The 19,783-nt window shown below is 45.1% G+C and overlaps 1 protein-coding gene across 1 annotated transcript in view; it reads right to left on the bottom strand.

Moving 5' to 3' along the window:
* LOC123017177 (potassium voltage-gated channel subfamily KQT member 1-like) overlaps positions 1–19,783 on the bottom strand; it is a 485,580-nt gene that overhangs the window by 209,252 nt on the left and 256,545 nt on the right. The window contains exons 15-17 of the mRNA XM_044418339.1: positions 18,986–19,080; positions 15,232–15,272; positions 12,668–12,729 (exon numbers count right to left, since the gene is read on the bottom strand). Coding sequence (XP_044274274.1) covers positions 12,668–12,729; positions 15,232–15,272; positions 18,986–19,080 — 198 coding nt within the window. The remainder of the gene's footprint in view (positions 1–12,667; positions 12,730–15,231; positions 15,273–18,985; positions 19,081–19,783) is intronic.

Genomic DNA, 19,783 nt, shown 5'->3' with positions numbered 1-19,783 from the left:
GACTTGGTCTTGACCAATAGAGAGGAGCTGATAGATGAAGTACAGATTAGGAGAGCTCTGGATGCGAGTGATGACTCCATTCTTGGCTTTGAAATCAGGGGAATGGGGACGTGCAGCAGGTCGAGCACTAGAATCTGGGACTTCAGGAGGGCCAACTTTGGCCAACCGAAGGCCAGACCAGGAAAAGTCTCCTGGGATAGGTTACTGGAAGGTAAGTGAGTTGAGGAGGGGTGGATGGCACTCAAAAGGAAGGTTTTGGAGGCACAAGCCTTGATGATACCTCTAGTTAGTAAGGTGGGGAGGCGGAGGAGAGCACCGCCATGGATGCGAAAGGAGGTGGTTAGAGGGATTAGACAAAAGAGGAACCTCCGTAGGAAATGGGTACTGGGGCAAATAGGCAAAAGAGTATACCGGGAGGAGGAGGCCCATTGTAGAAGGATTCTTGGCAAGGCTAAGGCTGATCACGAGCTGAGACTTGCAAAGAATATCAAGAGCAACAAAAAGGGCTTCTTTCAGCATGTAAATAGGAAGAGGAAGGGGAGACAAGTGGAGAGACCACTAAATAAGGAGGAAGGAGATCCAGTGACTGATATGAGGGAACAGGCACAGATGCTAAATGACTATTTTGCCTCTGTGTTCTCCCCAAAGCAGGACGGGGGATATCCGCTTAGGAGATTAGATGGGGCCGGGGACTTAGGGGCACAGATTAGAGTCACTCCCCTAGAAGTCAAGGGGCTCTTCAGGACATTGGACATTACAAAGACACCAGGCCCTGATGGGTTACACCTGAGAGTAATTAGGGAGTTGGCAGGGGTTCTCTCACACCCGCTGGCCTCCATTTTTGAGGCCTCGTGGAGAACGGGTGAAGTTCCAGAGGACTGGAGGGTGGCATCAGTGGTCCCAGTTTTCAAAAAGGGTAGTAGAAGGGACATGGGGAATTACAGACCAGTTACCCTTACATCCATTGTAGGAAAAACAATGGAAAGCTCATAACAGAGAGAGATCTAGTGATGCTAGATGGGGAACGGAGGCTGATAGCCACACAACACGGCTTCTGCAGAAACAGGTCCTGCCAGACAAACCTTGTGGAATTGTATGACAAAGTTTCGAGATGGCTAGATGGAGGGGATGCAGTGGATGTGGTTTACTTGAATTTCAGCAAGGCTTCTGGCAAAGGGCCCCATGATATCCTGGTGGAGAAACTGAGGTGTTTAGGGATACACGAAAGCACTGTCTGGTGTAGTAGGGCATGGTTGACTGACCAAAAGCAGAGGGTAACCATTAGTGGGGAATCATCGGGGTGGCAGCCAGTGACAAGCAGGGTCCCCCAGGGCTCTGTCCTGGTGCCAATCCTGTTTAATCTTTTCATAAATGACATGGAAGAAGGGGTGAACAGTCTGATGATCAAATTCGCAGACAATACTAAAACTGGAGCAGTGGCCACAACTGAGGAGCAGTTACTCCAGATCCAAAAGGATCTGGACAGACTATGGAAGTGGGCAGGAGACAACAGGATGGCGTTCAATGTGGATAAGTGCAAGGTCTTGCACTTGGGGCATAGGAACAGGTGTCATAAGTACAGGTTAGGGGACAAGTGGCTGGAGAGTAGCACTTGTGAAAGGGACCTCGGGGTACTGGTTGACTGCAGGCTAAATATGACTCAGCAGTGTGATGCGTTGGTCAAGAGGGTGAATGGCACCCTGGGTTGTATAGCCAGAAGTGTGGCTTCCAGATCTTCTGGAGCTCTCTGCGGCTTTTGATACCATCGACCATGGTATCCTTCTGGATAGGCTAGCGGGATTGGGGGTTGGAGGCACTGCTTTGCAATGGTTCCACTCCTATCTCAACGGTCGATTCCAGAAGGTAGTGCTGGGGGACTGTGTCTCTGCACCATGGCAGCTATGCCATGGAGTACCACAGGGCTTCATTCTATCTCCTCTGCTATTTAACATCTATATGAAACCGCTGAGAGAGGTCATCAGGAGGTGTGGGCTGTGGAATCATCAATACGCTGATGATACCCAGCTCTGCCTCTCGTTTTCTACTAATCCAGGTGAGGCAGTGGCTGTGCTGAACCGGTGCCTGGCCGAGGTAATGGAATGGATGAGGGCCAATAAACTGAAACTCAACCCAGACAAGACGGAGGTCCTGTTGGTTGGCGGATCGGGCTTCGGAGAGGGTGGATTTGACCTGGTCCTGAATGGTGCAACACTCCCTCTTAGGGACAAGGTCCGCAGCTTAGGAGTACTCCTCAACCCGGAGCTTTCTTTGGAAGCTCAGGTGACAGCGGTGGCGAGGAGCGCCTTCCTTCAGCTTCGGCTGATTAATCAGCTGCGCCCCTACCTGGAGTACGACTGCCTGGCGACGGTGACACACGTGCTGGTGACTTCCCGCCTAGACTTCTGTAACGCAGTTTACGTGGGGCTTCCCCTGAAGACGGTCCAAACACTTCAATTGGTGCAAAATAGAGCTGCCAGGTTGCTGACAGGGACGGGGCGTTATGCTCACATGACTCCAGTCCTCTGTCAGCTTCACTGGCTTCCCATTGAAGCCCGGGTCCAATTCAAGGTGTTGGTTATGACCTATAAAGCCCTAAATGGCTTGGGTCCTGGCTACCTGAACGAGCGCTTACGTCCGTATATGCCCGACTGCCCCTTGAGATCTGCGGGAGAGTCCCTTCTCCGGGAACCCTCCATGAAAGAAATTAGGAGAGTAAGTACTCGGAGGAGGGCTTTCTCTGCGGTGGCACCCAACCTATGGAATTCACTCCCCAAAGAGGTCCACCTGGCACCGTCGTTACTGGTTTTTCGGCGCCAGGTAAAGACCTTTTTATTTAAACATCATTTTAATTGTTAAAATATATGATCTGGCCAGGACAACTTCTTCTTCCTTCTCTTTTCTCATCCTATATTCTTTATTTACTTATTTTATACTGTTAATTTTAATTTTATATTATTGTATCTCAGTGTATTTTTGTATTTAAGTGGTAATTTATTATGTTCTATTGTATTTGAATGTATCTTATTGTGTTGTAAGCCACCCCGAGGCTTCGGCAAGGGGCGGCATAGAAATGTTATCATCATCATCATCATCATCATCATCAGGAGACCTATTACTACCACTGTATACGACTCTGGTGCGCCAGCAACTGGAAAACTGTGCTCAGTTTTGGGCCCCTCATTACAGAAAGGATATAGCCAGGTTGGAGTCAGTGCCACAAGGTTGGTGGCCGGTTTGCAGGGTTCGCCATATGAGGCGAGACTGAGGGAACTGGGTCTCTTCAGCCTGGAGAAGAGGAGACTCAGAGGGGATCTGTGGGCAACATACAAGTATGTGAGGGGATGTCACATGGAGATGGGTAGAGACCTCCCCTGCACAGGAAGGCAGGACACGCTCCAACAGAGCAAAGCTCAGGGAACCAAGGTTCCATTTGGATGCCAGGAAGCACTTCCTGACAGTCAGGACCCTGAGGGTGTGGAATGGGCTTCCATGAGAGGTCGTTGATGCCCCATCGGTGATGGTGTTCAAAGATAGGCTGGACATGCACATGGTGGGCATGTCGTGAATGGAGCCAGCTGGAGCCAGGGGTCAGACTAGATGGCCCAGGAGACCCCTTCTGACTCGCTCTGTTTCTATGAACCACTCTAATGGCAGAAAGTGAAAAGGAACTAAAAAGCCTCTTTATGCGTGTGAAAATGGAGAGCGCAAAAGTTGGCTTGAAACTCGACATTAAGAAAACTAAGATCATGGCATCTGGTCCTATCATTTTCTGGTAAATAGATGGGGAAGAAATGGAGGTAGTGACAGATTTTATTTTCCTGGGCTCCAAGATCACTGCTGACGGGGACTGCAGCCAAGAAATTAAAAGATGCTTGCCACTTGGGAGGAAAGCTATGGCAAATCTAGTCAGCATACTACAAAGCAGAGACATCATCCTGCTGACAAAAGTTCGTATAGTCAAGACTATTTTTTTCCCCAATTCCAATGTATGGCTGTGAAAGTTGGGCCATAAGGAAGGCTGAGTGCCGAAGAATTGAGGCCTTTGAATTGTGGTGCTGGAGAAGACTCCGGCGAGTCCCTTGGACTGCAAGGAGATCAAACCGGTCAGTCCTAGAGATCAACCCTGACTGCTCTTTCGAAGGCCAGATACTGAAGATGAAACTCAAATACTTTGGCCACCTAACGAGAAGGAAGAACTCACTGGAGAAGAGCCAAATGATGGGAACAATTGATGGCAAAAGAAGAAGGGGTCGGCAGAGGATGAGGTGGCGAGATGAAGTCACTGAAGCAGTTGGTGTGAGCTTAAGTGGACTTGCGGGGATGGTGGAGGACAGGAAGACCTGGAGGAATGTTGTCCATGGGGTCACAATGGATTGGATACATCTTCGTGACTAGCAACAAGCAATCATACTGCCTTTTTCTAAATCTATTGTGTGACTGCTAGATATCAGGATAAATTTCCTTACTGTCTGAGCAATACTACAGTGGAACCAGCTGTCTAGAGAGGTGGTGAGCTCTCCCACACGAGAGCCATTCACAAAGAAACTGTGCCATCTGAGTGGGATGGTGTAAATTGGTATCTTGCAAAAGCAGGATGTTGGACCTGGTGGCCTTAATGGCCCCTTCCTACTATTCGATGATTCTATGGTCTGCTTGCACACTGTGGTCTACATCTGAAGCTTTCTCTGACTGCCACCCCCAAGAGAGGTCTAGAGGGAGGCAACAAGGGAGATGGCCTTTTTGATGATGGCTGCTGAAATGAAGGTTGCTTACCTGTAACTTTAGTTATTTGAGTCGTCATCCGTGCATTCACACATTATGGGTGCTGCGTCTGTATAGTGCCTGTGGCTGGGAAAAATTCAAAGCTTTAACAGATTTTGGTGGGAACTCCACACCCCTCCCCCGCTATGGTATAAAGGGCGGAGTGCCCGCCATTTTCCCCAGTCTCATGGAGACTGTTTGATCGCCTCCTGATGCATGAGCGGTCAGTGTCAGGTGACACCAGTGAAGAGAATTAATGAAAAGAACATACTAATAAATGGAAAATAAAATATTCAGTGGTTATATAGACGGAAAAAACCTTCACAAACCCAGTCACCAACACCGAGTGGGGCCAGCGGGTGGGTTGTGTGAATGCACAGATGACCACTAGAAGAACAACAGTTACAGGTAAGCAACCTGCCTTTCTTCGTCGTGGTCTCTGTGCATCACACATTATGGGTGACTAGTAAGCTTACCAACCCAGAGGCAAGACGGTGTCGTCAGTGAAGAATTGCAGAGAGGACAGCATGACCAAAGGAGCAGTCCTGTCTGGCACAGACATCAAGTCTATAGTGTCTAGTAAATGTGCAAGGAGTCGTTCAGGTTGCTGCCTTGCAGATGCCAGGCAATGGAATGCCAGCAGAAAAAGCCAAAGATGCTGCCACAGCTCTAGTAGAATGATCCTTGGGAATGACAGGGAGCTCTAGTTTCGACAACTGATATGTCAATTCAATGGTCTGGACGATCCATCTGGAGAGTCTTTGGGAGGAAACAGTCTAGCCCTTATCATGTTCCGAGTATTTAATGAAAAGGCGTTTGGTCTTTCTGAAGTACGGAACTGATAGAAAGCCAGGAAACGCCTTAATTGAGTGAATGGAGAGATTTTTCTATCGGTGTTGAGGGTGAAGGGAAGAAGGCTGGCAGAACAATATCCTGATTGACATGAAAGGGTGTAGCAACCTTAGGAAGGAATGTAGGATCAGTCTGAAGAACAACCTTCTCCTTATGAAAGTTGGGGTAAGGAGGGTCAACACGAAGAGCACATAGTTTAGAGCTTGCAACACTATGGAGAGACTCCAAGTTGGTACCACTGAATGAACTGGAGGTTGGAGATTTTGTAATCCTTTCAGGAAATGATGGACGAGAACGTGTGAGAAGACCGAGGAGCCAGAAATGAGACCACAAAAGTGAGAAATCGCAGTGATGTAAACCTTAATAGAAGTAGGTTTACGTCTGTGCTTATGTAAGGACAACAGGAAGAATAAAATATTGTCAATTGAGACTGAGTGTGGCAGAAATTGGTTGCTCGCAGCAAATATGGTAGGTAAAACGCTTCCATTTAGCTTCGTAGGAGCAGTGAGTCATCAGTCATAGAGCAGACTGGAGAATAAATTGAATGTCTCGGTGAAGGACGCTCAAATCCGATACAGGATCTGAGGGTTCCGTTGGTACTGAAGACTGTGTTGGTACTGAGGGGTGTACCGGAGTCGCCGGGTTCGATGAAGTTGTCAGTACTGAGGAAGAGGAAGAAGCGATAGTCACTGAATAAGCCAAGTGGAGAGGCTCAGAGAGTTGAGGTCAGGATGGCGAATCACCCAATTTTCCTGTGTAATGAGATGAGGAACGCATGGGAGATGAAAGAAGGTTTGTTGGGAGAGATTGAGAATGGTGGGAAACCAGGGCTGGCATGGCCACCATGGCATTATAAGAATTCCCTGGGCTTTGTCTTAAACAATTTTGGCCAGGGTTTTCATGATTAGCGGGATTGGAGGAAACACATAGAAAAACGTGTTCATCTAGTTCACCATCAGAGCATCTCCCAGTGAATTTGGGCCGATGCCTGCCCAGGAGCAATAGTCCATGCACATTGAATTGGCCTCTGTAGCGAACAGATCTATGGTCGGGGTGCCCCAGCATTGGAAAATGTTGTCACAAATCTGTCAGTCCAACTCCCACTCATGAGCTGTGGACATCTGCCCGCTGAGGACATCCGCTTCTTCATTGTCTACACCGGCGAGATGAACTGCTAGCAGGTAATCCCCCTGGGGATACACTGGTCCCATATTCGCAGGGCAAGATGAGCTAAGGTACCAATTTTGTGCCAACCTGCTTGTTGATATCAAAGACAGTCACAACATTGCCCGAGGCTATTTGAACCACTTGGTCTTGAAGGGTCGATTTGAAGGACCGGAGAGCCTTGAAAACCGCTAGAAGCTCTAGGTAATTGATGTGCCTGGACTTTTCGTGACCCTGCCAAGTGCCTTGAGTACAGAGATTGGCACAATGTGCTCCCCATCCTGTAAGGGAGGCATCGGTGTAGAGGGTCACCAACAGTTGTGGCTGGCAAAAGGGGACTCCTGTGGAAAGATTGTCTTTGTTCGTCCACCAAGTCAAAGTCCAATGGATGAAAGCAGGTGGTAGTAGGAGACAATTTAGAGTCGTATTGAGGATGGAAGAGGCAGTTGAACCATAGTTGAAGAGGTCGCATTTGAAGTCTGGTGTTGGGTACGATGGCAACTGTGGAAGCCAGTGTCTGAGCAACTTTTGTATGGAAAGCACAGGAGAAGGATGGCCATTGTAGATGCGCTGAATCAATGACCAAAACTTGTCCATTTGAGCTTGCTGTAGGAATGCTCTGGCTTGGATCGAGTCGAGATGTGCTCCGATGAAGTCGATGACCTGTGAGGGAACGAGGCAGGGTTTTTCGATATTAATACAGAGTCTGAGTTCATCTAAGAGTCTACACATGGTATCGATGGCCGAAAACAGACTGTCTCTGGATGAGGAGACAATCAACCAATTATCCAGGTAGGGGTAAATCTGGACACCCAGTAAACTGACGTGGGCACAAACAGGGTCCATGCATTTCGTGAAGACTCATGGAGCAGTAGCGAGTCCAAATAGGAGGACGTTATACTCGAAAAAGTCGAAGCTAAGAGTAAATCGAAGAAACCACCTGTGTGATAGATGGATGCTAATGTGGAAATATGCATCCTTTAAGTCCAGGGAAGTCAATCTTCTCTCCTGAACAATGGAAGGAAATTCTGAAATTCTGAAGGGTAGTCATCTGAAATGTCTTAGTCTTGATGAACTTGTTAACACTACGTAGATCATGTCTCAGACGTAGACAACCGCCCCGTTTCTGGACGGTAAAATATCTTGAGTAGAAACCGTGAAGCCCCTCTAAGTGGGAGAGCTGATGAACTGCCCCTTTACAAAGTAGCTGGGAGACCTCGTCTCAGAGGACCGTTGATGGAGAGGTGCAATGGATCGGTCCCGAAGGGGGCATGGTCTCAAACTCGATTTTATATCCGTGCTCGACAATGGAAAGATGTGATGGACTCCCAAATGGGGAGTCAGCCTTGCAGCTGGTCCCCAAAAGGGAGGGGGGAAAGTGGGTGGAGAGAGAGATCAGCCTGCGTGTCCCGTCAATGCTGTTGTTTGTCGTTGGACTGACAGTAATGGCCCTGCTGGAATGAGGTGGTAGGCTGGCCTCGGTTTCGTTGTTGGCGAGGCTGATACTGTTGACAAGAGGCATATCATTGGTAGGGTTGGTACCGATAAGAGCAAGACTGTGGCCACTTACGTTGGCTCTGGCTCAGTATTTCCATCTTCAAATCGGTGACTCGAGCATTGTAAATATGCTCGAGCTTGTGGTCCGTGTGGGCATTGAAAGGCCAGACCCGTCGAAAGGCATGCCTTTGATGCAGCTCTTCGTCTTGTCTGGGAAATTGCAGGAGTGTAGCCACGTGTGCCAGCATAAGGCGATGGAGCTGACAAGCACCTGGGAATCATAATTCACATGATGCCCTGCCGTACTGAGTTGTTGTATGGGTAGCTGCATGGACTCACAGATAAAAACGCAGGCCAGATTGCGTTGTTGTTCCAGGATGGTCGAGGTGATGGATTCCAGCCTTTGCATCAAAAAGTACTGGTACCAGGCCATTGTCACCTCGTAGTTTGATATCCGTAAGCCCAGTCCCATCACAGTGACATCAAGTATGATATGGTGTGACATCAAGTCTATTTTCTGGCCCTCCTTGTTTCTCGGGGTCAAGTGCTCCCTGTTATCTCAACCCTGTGAGATAGGGTTGACAACTATAGAGTTCGATTTCGGGTGCTTGAGCAGGAATGGGATGTTCTGCTCCCTAACCTTATACATGGACTCATAGAGCTGAGACGTCGGGTGTGGCTGGCTTGGAAACTCCCAAGTGTCCATCATAGCCTGGCAAAGAGTTGTTATCAAGGGGATGGAGATAGCGGATGATTGCTCCTTACAAACAATATCATAGAAGTGGTCCTCATTGGGGTTCACCCAATGTTCAACTCCTGCGACCTTGCAAGGCAAGCCATAAGTTCTCCAAATGTGGAGTATGACTCTTCCGGCGACCCAGGTTGCTGAGTCGAAATGACAGCATCAGGAGAGGTGTAAGCCTGATCCGAGTCCTCCGAATCTGAGTTGAAGTGGTACGGAGGAATGGAGGAAGAGCCAGCCAGAGATGGAGGAGGGCGGGAGAGCGCAACCGCTGAGGTGGAAGGCACTTCTGCCCAGGACGGACGATGCCTGCGCACCGAAGGCATGGGGTAGAAGATGTACAGTGGAGGGTAGTCCCAAGGATAGGACTGAGATGGGTCAAATTCGCCGTACGGCATCGAGACCCAGTTCCTTGACGATTGGCCTGAGGCACACTGGTGGTGACGCATGTCAGATGGAGGCTGAGGCCTTGGCGATGCCTCTGGTGACAATGGCATCGGAGTAGGTGAGCGAGCCGATGGATGACCCGGTTGAGAGGGGAGAGGTGAATCCCATATCTCACCATCGGACATTGATCTGCAAAGAGCCTCCTTGGAGCGATCCAAAGTTGAAGGAGCCGACAATGAGATCCTTTGCAGGGATCCAGGTGGTGTAACCTGCATGACGGCTTGGGCAGTCAGACCTGAAGGAGTCAGGACTGACGCAGCCATTGGGAACAATGGGGCGTTTGAGCCGAGTCCCTGGGAGGCTTCTGGGCAAGCTTACGCTGCTTGCGTTCAGCCTTGTCAGCTTTAGTCTTCTTAGACTTTTTCGGAGCCAACGGATCCTCAAGCCCAGTGTGCTTCCACTTCTCCTTTTGTTTTTGGGAGTAATGGGAGGAGCAAGTGGTCTCCTTGGAAGCAGCCCTCTTGGATGGTGGACACCATGGGCGGGCCTGTAAAAGAGGCCCGGGCGGCAAGCTCATCGGAGGCAATGAGGGCCTGATCCCAAAGGATCTTAGCCAATTTTATCGATTCTTGTATGCTTGTTTGGTGAACGACTGACAGTGGCCACATCTGTCAGTCCGATGCTCTTCTCTGAGACAGAGAAGGCATAGCTTGTGTGGATCTGTAGGAGACATTTTGGCCCCACACTTTGAGCACTTTGGAAAAGCTGCACGCTGAGTCATTGAGAAGAAGAATGGATAGCGAACGGAAGAATAAGAACTATAGAAGATGGTAAAGATATGAAAATATATAACTTTTCTTTTGGAGGGGAAGGGGGGGAAAAGGGGAAGAGAAAAACTGTCCTAACAGGGAAGGTAGGGATTTGAACTTGGAAAGGCATTTCTAAGAAGAGAACTATGGGAATCAGCGAACAAGAACAACAAGGTAATATGCAGTAGAGTAGAGAGAGTAATGAACGGCTCGAGGCAAAGTGATCAGCGGTCGAAAGAAGACTGGGGAAAATGGCGGGTGCTCTGCCCTTTATACCATAGTGGGGGAGGGGTGTGGAGTTCCCACCAAAATCCATTTTCCTGTCTGCAGGCACTGCGCAGGTGCAGCACCCATAATGTGTGATACACAGAGACCATGACAAAGAACTGTAGAATGATCTCCCTGCTGAGCCTTCCTGGGGTCTACATTATTATCTTTTCAGCGTCATGGTAGAACTGTTCTTTAGTTCCAGGCATTTAAAGGCAAAGATGGAACATATCTGTTGCATTAACAGATCTAGTTTTCATTGATACTTTTAGTTTAAATATTTTTAAATTTTGTATATTTGATTTTTACACTGTACATTATTGTATTTATATTTCTATTGTCATTTAGTTTTAGTATTGTACCTATTTTTAGGGATTGCTTTGAACCACTCAAAGAGCTTTGGCTATTAGGTAGTATAGAAATGAACATGAAAATAATAATACTCTAGTTATTCTATTCTTGGGAAAGATGCTTAAGCAAATGGTGCTGTCAGAACTCCAGGTTTTTTGGATGAGGAGGATTGTCTAAATAAAGGGTCTGGAATTCCCCACCCAGGACTGAATGTTCTGGGCAGGCCCCATCCCTTGCCATCAGTTGGTCCGCAGTCGAAGTACTGGGTGGATGATTCCTTTCAGTTTGGCTGGAATCCACAGTAGCACATGTTTTAACTACATCCTATTTGAATGATTGTAATGTACTCTTCATGGGGTTGTCTTTGAAAAGGATTTGACTTTGGCTGATCTAAAAGATATTGACTGGATCCGGTTACAAGGAATATGTGACTTCCTCACTTAAACAGCTTCAGTGCATGCAGATCTGTTTCTCGGCATAATTTAAAGTGCTAGTTATGTCCCATAAAGCCCCATATGACTTTGCATGAGGATATTAAAACATACACACACTCCCATATAAGCTTGCCCAGGTTTTGAGACTCTCCAGATATAGCCTTCCTTCTGTCCTGTTGCCATCTGAGGTACAGCTGGTAGCCACTTCTTGGTGCCTTCCCCCAGGCTCTAAAACTGCCTGTCCAAGGAAGGCCAAGATAGCTACATGTTTGATGTCTTTCTGCCAGCAGAGCAAGATTTCTTCAGACAGACTCTATTATTTAATCTGACTTATTTCCTGATACAGCATTTAGCTGGTGGGTGCTGTTGAGTCTTTATGTTAGTCGTGTGTTTTAATAGTGTATTTTAATGTATTTTTATGAATTAACAATTATTTTGTATCTTATCTTTTATTTTACTGGTTTTAGCTATATTAGATACTATTTAATGGAAAGCCAGGAGGTCAACGTTTATTTTGACAGCTCTTGTTCATTTCACGGGGTCTTGCACAATTTAAAATCTGATGTATTGGACCCATGGTAGCATGTATGGCGGTCTGCATGTGCAATTTGGATTTTCCATCCTGGGCTACTAAATGATTTGTACAGCACTCCAAAGTACACTATTTCAGTGAAGCTCAAACATTTTCAACAAGGAAAGATGTTAACAGAAGGTGTAAAGTTTGTACTCACATCATCGCTGGAAGGAGACTGAAAATAGTTTCAAATAAAGCCATTTTAATATGCAACACCTTTCCTTTACCGCACTATTGCCTCCAAGGGCCCCAAAACTAATTTCTTTGCCACAGACACTAACAGTTCTATTGAAACACTTTCTTCAGTTCCCTCATCCTATACTTCAATTGACTCCATCCCTTTCATCAAAGTATGGCAGCATGCTCTCAGCTTGCTATTCAGTTCAGTTCAGTTCAACGCCACTTTCTTGACCTCCTCCAGGTGTTTAACACAGGCTTTTCTGCCATATATAAGCATCAGTTCTCAAAATGGCATCTTCAACAAAGCATAACAATCAACGGTTGTATCTTAGAGGTCCCTGCCTTCAAAAAGACAATTGCAATCCATTCAGTACTTTAGTTATCAGACCAAACCTTACTATGGAACACACCTTCACACTAGTGATAGGGTCTGGGTCCAGGATGCAAATTTTCCTGCACTAAAGCGAGGTTTGCATAATGTGGGTGGCATTTAAATGGTCAATAGCCCTAACTATATCTTCCAGATATTAGGAAACACGTTCATGCTGTGTCAGTGTTTTCAAGTCAGTCATGCCAAGATACAATCTTCAATGCACATAAATCTGATACAATTTTGCAGAGGAGGAGGTCTTTAAAAAAACCACCTTACCTTATCCTCCAGCCGAATCAGTCTGGCTCCTACAGTATAATATCCTTTGTCTACCCCCTTTTCTAAATTAAAAAAAGGGAGGGCACTCAGTTATATGACTGAAAAAAATCCAGCTAGTTTAATTAGGCTGTAGTCAAAAACTACTAGAAAGGTAACTATCAATGTGACTGTAACCAGAAATAATAACAGATATTGTTTACAAAATGGATTACTCCAAACAAATGCATATTTACTGGGACATAATTCAGCTTGTGTAGAGTACATGTTTTGCTTATGTTTTACCACATATTCGAGTCCTGACACCTCCAGTCGAAAAGATATTGGCATGGCTAGGGAAAAAACAATGTGCTTAAAGCCTTGGAGGGCAGCTGTTAGTGAGCACAGGCACTGTACTGGACCAAACAGAAACAGACCAAGGTTTGACACAAAATCTGGCTAGGGATGGGCAAACCCCACCTCACTAGCATTGCTCTTGGTTGTTTTAAAATTAAGGATTGAAGTCCTTGGGAGGATTACAGAACCTAAGAACCACTGTGTATTTCTCTTGATGTACTGCACAGCAGTGTGGCAGAACCAGCACAAGGGAGACAAGGCCTCCTTCTTCCCCATGTCCTGTGTACACCATTGCTTGCGCTGCTGTAACTGCTCAAGTAAATAAAGAAAACTAAGTGGAAGGTATCTGCAGGGCGCATGTTAGTATTTTGGGGAAAGGGGAGCCCAAAATTATTTTCCAGCTAGGATTTTAATCCTCTTCCCTCTTACAGTACCTTGCAGTAGTATTCAATCCCACCCATGGCCCTTGTCTTTTCACATTTTGCAGTGCTGCAGCCTGGAATTGAAATGCTACCAGTTGATGTACATTGTGAAGAGGGCAAATATTTTTCTTGAGACATAAAACTTAAGTAAAAAACAAACAAACTGACATTGTTGGTTGCAAAAGTGCTCACTGTGATTGCTGTGCTGAGACATACCTAAAAAAGCTCTGGTGCAACCTACTGCCTCCAGAATTACTCTCAGTTTCTGCAAGGCCCTAGATTTTGTTGGACAAAATTCAAACAAACAACATTATGAAGACCCAGGAGCTATCAAACCAAGCCCAGGAAAAATTTCTGCAGAAACACTAATCAGGTATGGTTTAAAAAAAAATATGCTCAGCTACAAACCTCTCCTGGAGCACTGGTAAATCCATTAGTCCCAAATTAAAAAAATATGGCATAACCACAGCTCTGCCTAAAGAAAAACATCTGCCAAGGCTCAGTGATTCAGTAAGGAGGATGTTAGTCAGAAAATCAACTACAAGAGTGATGGTAACTCTGAAAGAGTTGGACAGACCCAGACTGAGAAGGAAGAAACCATCTATGGAACAACTATTGTCTGAGCATTTCACAAAAATGGACTATATGGAAGGATGCCAATAAAAGAGCCATTGCTGAGACAACTCCATATCAAAACCTGTTTGGCTTTTGTAATAAGGCATGTGGGAGACACAACAAACATGTGGGAAAGGTCCTCTCATCTGAACTCTATGGTCTTACTGCAAAATGCTATGCATGGTCCAAAGGCACTCATTGTCCTGCAAATACTATGTCCACAATGAAGCACGGTGGAGGCAGCATCATGTTCTGGGGGTGCTTTTACTTGGCAGGGACTGGGAAACTCATCAGGATTGAGGGCAAGATGAATGGGATCAAATGCAGGGCAATTCCAAAAGAAAACCTGTTTCAGTTGCAAGGGCACTGGGCCTGGGCTGTAGGTTCATTTTATTGCCATATAATCACCAAAAACATGAAATCAAAGAACAACTGGAGTGGTTTTTGAAGGTCTTAGAGTGGCCTGGTCAAAGCTCAGACCACAATCCAATTGGGATTGGAAGTTGCTGCTCATCAGTCTGACAAAGCTGGAGCAGTTTCACTAGGAAGAATGGGCCAAAACTGCAGCTTCTGCATGTACAAAGCTGATAGGGTAAAGGTAAAGGTTCCCCCTGCACATGCATACTAGTCATGACTGACTCTAGGGAATGCTCATCTCTGTATCTAAGCTGAAGAGCCACTGTTGTCCAAAGAGGCTTCTGTGATCATGTGGCCAGCAGGACTAGACACTTTCATGCACAGAATGCTGTTACCTTCCCACTGAAGTAGCACCTATTCATCTACTTGCATTTGCAAGCTCTTGAACTGCTAGGCTGGCAGAAGCTGGGGCAAGTAATGGGTGATCACTCTGTTAAGCAGTTGAACTACTGACCTTCTTGTCGACAAGCTCAGCATCTTACCAGAGACTTACAGAAGAAGACTTGCAGCTCTATCTGGTGTCAAATGTGCTTCTACCAAGTGTTGACTTGGGGGAAGGGTACTTATGCAATCAACAAGGGCTATTTTGTTTTTGTTCATGCAACTTTTGTGCCTCAATAAAAATACTGTGCACACTCAACATGCTGTGTATCTTGTGTATCATTTCAATTCCAGATTGTAAGACAACAACATGAGGAAAAGTGCAAGGTGGGGGACCAATACTTCTGATAGGACATGTACATAATTCATCAGTTGATTCACTTTGTCGTTATATACCTGGAAGGAAGAGGCCAGGCTTTCCCAGGGAATGATCCAACCTGAAAAAAGATAATTTGTTTATAAGATTTCTTTTCTCAGTAGCTTTCCAGTATGATTCAGCCTATAGTAATAACTGCAATAATGTTTTGTAATCTGTTGAAAACAAAGCAAGATCCTACACAGGAGTGTACAGAATTCTAACCCCATTCTCATCTCAAGTTTAGTACTTTGGGTTCCAAAATAACTCTAGCCATTTTCCCATGTGTCCCTAAAACACGTGGAGGAGGGTACAGTGAGTGCACAGTGCCCACCAACCCTACACTTAACACTGACCCTGATGTCTACACATTTCATGATCCAAAAGAGAACCAAGAAATGTAAGTTTCCAGTTACTTAGGCACTATGTGAGATTTTAGCTTACTAATCATGGAGGGCCTATGAACATACAGCTATACACAAGTAGCTTTTTCTTTTCAGATAATCATGCTGGATGGGTGGACACTGAAGATGGAAGATGTGGCCCCTTTTCCCCCTAAATGTGGTGAGGGTGGATTGAGAAGTTTCATTTGAAAGCTCTAGAGAGTTTTTTTTTAAATAAATAAGGCTAAAGACAACAATATAAGCCTATTCTTACTTTCTATGTATTACAGATTACATAGGAATCTGCTATACCTATCCACTATTTATGCACTTAAAGTTTCCCATCAGAGATTCTTCTTTTATCAACCCTAGTCAAGTTGAGTAAATTTTTAAAATATCTTTTTAGTCTGTCATTACGGCCCTGGAATTTGGAAGATTCTCCTGAATATATTTCACAATACCACCGTTAATATTGGGAAGTACACACATACAAGTAACAACATATTTAGAACAATTATGTTATTCTACCTTACCTAAGAGCAGCTAGAGAATACACAACATGGCATCATTTGAACCAAGTGCTTCCTCATTAATGGTTCAACCTCCTAGGCATTGTACTGCACCAACTCTCAGCATACCTTGTTTCCTGACAATAGAACTCTGTGATTCAGGGAAGTGGCGGGAACACAGGGAGAAGACTTTAAAGGAAGACACTAATATATTCATGCAATTTGGTGATTTTTTTTGTGTTGCAAGAGCAGCAGAAAGTTTTTAAATTCTTTTTAATAGCAAGGGATTTCTCTTTCCTGTTGAGTAGTGAAAAATAATACAAGGAGCATTCCTTAGGATGAAGATGAACATGTTTTCCCCTTCAGTTTCCTATGCATAGGCAGCAAGGGTGTTACCCAGGAAAAGACTTTAGCTGATGTGCACCAACTAAGTCTCATTCAACAGTTCATTTAAGGATGTGATGGAGCTGCAATCGAGAAGCGGATTCATTTACCCTCAAGTTGGTCAGGGATCTCTGAGTTCACCAACAATACCTTAAAGATTCTGCTGGCTGAGAATGGGAGATTTAATAAGCAGTCCAGCTGCAAATATTAGTCACTGGCTCAGCTTGATGCATTGAACAGTAAATGTCCATTATTACCAGAAGCATCTGTTGTGACATTATTGATGACCATTTCCAATTTTACAGATAAGATCATTAGCTGGTTTACAGCTGGTTTTACAGCTACTCCCAAATATCATAGGATGTGGTAGAGATATTGGTGCAGTGTTTTAAGTGACTGGGGAAATGGATGAAGAAAAAAGCTACTGATTGCTCTTACCTACGGAACCTCTATGTTCAGAGCCTGAATACCAGATTCTGGGAACCAACAACCAAGGCAGGAGGTTACCTTCTGTGTGGGGTGGCTGCTAGTACTGATGACAAGTACTCCATTGCCTCCAAAGCAGGTGAGAGAGTCACAATGATCACAGACAGCTGAGCATAGAAAATGAAAAGTTGCCCCAGCTGTTGCCTGATGGCAGGCATCTCTCTCCCCTGGGGTCTGAGGGCTGCACAGAGTCAGGAATGTGGGATCCATTACCCAGGTGGCCCCCTAAAAAGCCATTTTCCTTGGGCATCTGAGTGAAAAACTTAGGACAGCTTCGTGCACTAGCTGTAAATGCACCTTGTGGGTTTTATGCTAAAAACCTAATGTTAGACTGGAGAACCCTTTGGTCGGATCCAGCATGGCTCTTTTTCTGTCTTCCTTTTAAAAGATGAAATTAAAATCTGAGATAAGAGTTCATCAAACTCTATACACAAAAAGATACTAGGCAACTGCACCTTCTCAGGGAGGCCATGCCCTTCAATGCACTATCTTGTTTCCCTTAGAAATGAAACAGAACAAAACACAAATTGTTTTTGATTTCTGATCAATTTTGATCACTTTCTTCTAGACTAGAATGGACCTAGAGGTTTACATTTAGGAAACAGGCAAACAATGCAAACAAACTGCTCCATCTTTAACAAGCCTTCCTTTCTCTCCTTTATTAAGTTTGCACAATTATTAACATTTTGCTGGAAGCTCAAGTAACAGCAGTGGTGAGAAGCGCTTTCCTTCAGCTTCGGCTGATTCATCAGCTGCGTCCCTACCTGGAGAACAACTGTCTGGCGACAGTGACACACGCATTGATGACTTCTCGACTAGACTTCTGTAACGTGCTCTATGTGGGGCTGCTCTTGAAGATGGTCCAGATACTTCAATTGGTGCAAAACAGAGCTGCCAGGTTGCTGACGGGGACTGGGCGTTGTGCTCACAAAACTCCAGTCCTCTGTCAGCTTCACTGGCTCCCCATTGAAGTTCTGGCCCAATTCAAGGTGTAGGTTATCACCTATAAAGCCCTTAATGGCTTGGGTCCTGGTTACCTAAAGGAGCGCTTATGTCCATACGTGCCCTCCCGCCCCTTGAGATCGGTGGCAGAGGCCCTTCTCCGGGAGCCCTCCGTGATGGACATTAGAAGGGTGAGCACCCGGAGGAGGCCTTTCTCTGCGGTGGCGCCCAACCTATGGAATGCGCTCCGCAGAGAGGTCTGCCTGGTGCCGTCGTTATTTGCTTTTTGGCGCCAGGCCAAGACCTTTTTATTTAAATGTCATTTTAATTGTTGATTTTATTTATTGATTTTAACAACTTTGGCCAGGATGTCTCCAACTGTATTTTATTGTACTAGTGATATTTATTTATTTGTAAGCCGCCCTGAGGCTTAGGCGAATGGGGTGGCATATAAGTCTGCTAAATAAATAAATAAATTTTAAAGGAGATCTGACAAAGTAGATTTTGGTCCATGAAAAGTTATTGGTACAATAAGGCTGCACCTCTATACATAGTTACCTGGGAAGAAGTCCCATTGAACACACTGGGGCTTAACTTTGAGTAGACAGCCATAGCACTATAAATATCTTAGTCTATAAATATGTGTAAAGATTAAGAATATATTAGTCTTCAAGGTGCCCCAAGATTCTATGTTGTTTTTACTAAAAGTTAAATCCATCCACCACATTCCACTAAGAACAGGTATAGCACAGCATGTAGGATAGTGACCTACCCCTTGTGAATCTTGCCTCTGTCAAGAACAAAGCTGTCTGGAACAAGTCTCTATTCTCTCAGCCCACCATACTGGGATAATGATACTAGCCAATCTTACAATGCCATTATACAGATTGCAAGAAAACAGTAATCTATATGAAATGTTTCTAAAGTTTGCAAGTAATATAATTTAGAGACTTAAAGAAGTTCTGTATGTTTCAGTGATTCCTGTGCACAATGATTTCTTAGCCACTTATTTCTAAAATTTATATTCCTGTTGCCTTGTTCACAGGGCCTTAAGAAACAGAGAAACTATCTCAATAGGCAGTGTACAGTACCTTCTTTGGAGTTCTTTTATTCGAACCATCATATTGAGGTGACCTTGAGAGTATTGTTCAATTACATCACGTACATCATAAGGTTTCTGAGCTTGCTGTGAAGAGAAGAAATATAAATCAAGCAGATTTTGCCTCAATCATTTGAACAGTATGGATATTAATACTACAGATACTTAAGGATTTGTATAGTGTTTAAAGTGATTAAATATTATTTTGACATTTTTTAGTCATTCATTTATTTCCAAGATTTATATACCACTCCGTGAGTATATGTTATGGCATGTTCAGAATGCTTTAAAAATAGAATAAGTAAATCTCTGGCTATTTAGTTCAGAAAGGGTTCCTGCAAACAGGTGTTACCAAGAGAGGCCAAAACAACACAATGTTGGTGCTGCCTAACCTCTAGTGGCAGGGAGTTCCAAAGAGATGGGACTGCTACACCAAAGCCGTCTCTCTCGGTGGACCCCAGCTGAACCACAGGTCCAAGAGAATCCACCAGGGATAGGCCATTTAATGACTTCAGGGAGGAGGTGCTCTCTCAGATGCTCTAGTTCCAAGCTTTAGAAGATTTAGCTAAGAATCTTAGCTTTAAAAAAACTAAGATGATCAGTACTGAACCTTCCTTTGTGCCTTTGTCCAGTAGTCACAGCAACAGCTGAACTCTGCCTGGTGGCTGTCAACTGGGGGCTTTTGGAATGATGACTAATCAGAAGAGTTCTACTGCTGCTAACACTGGCAGCAACAAATTTACATTTGTTTCCAATGAAACAGGTGGCCTGGGGAGGGGGGTGGATGCCA

This window comes from Varanus komodoensis, unplaced genomic scaffold, assembly GCF_004798865.1.
Source record: "Varanus komodoensis strain SLA01 unplaced genomic scaffold, ASM479886v1 scaffold9, whole genome shotgun sequence".
In the NCBI taxonomy this organism is placed as follows: Eukaryota; Metazoa; Chordata; class Lepidosauria; order Squamata; family Varanidae; genus Varanus; species Varanus komodoensis.
Note: the sequence above shows the minus strand (reverse complement) of the source record. Positions and strands in the feature narration are given on the sequence as shown.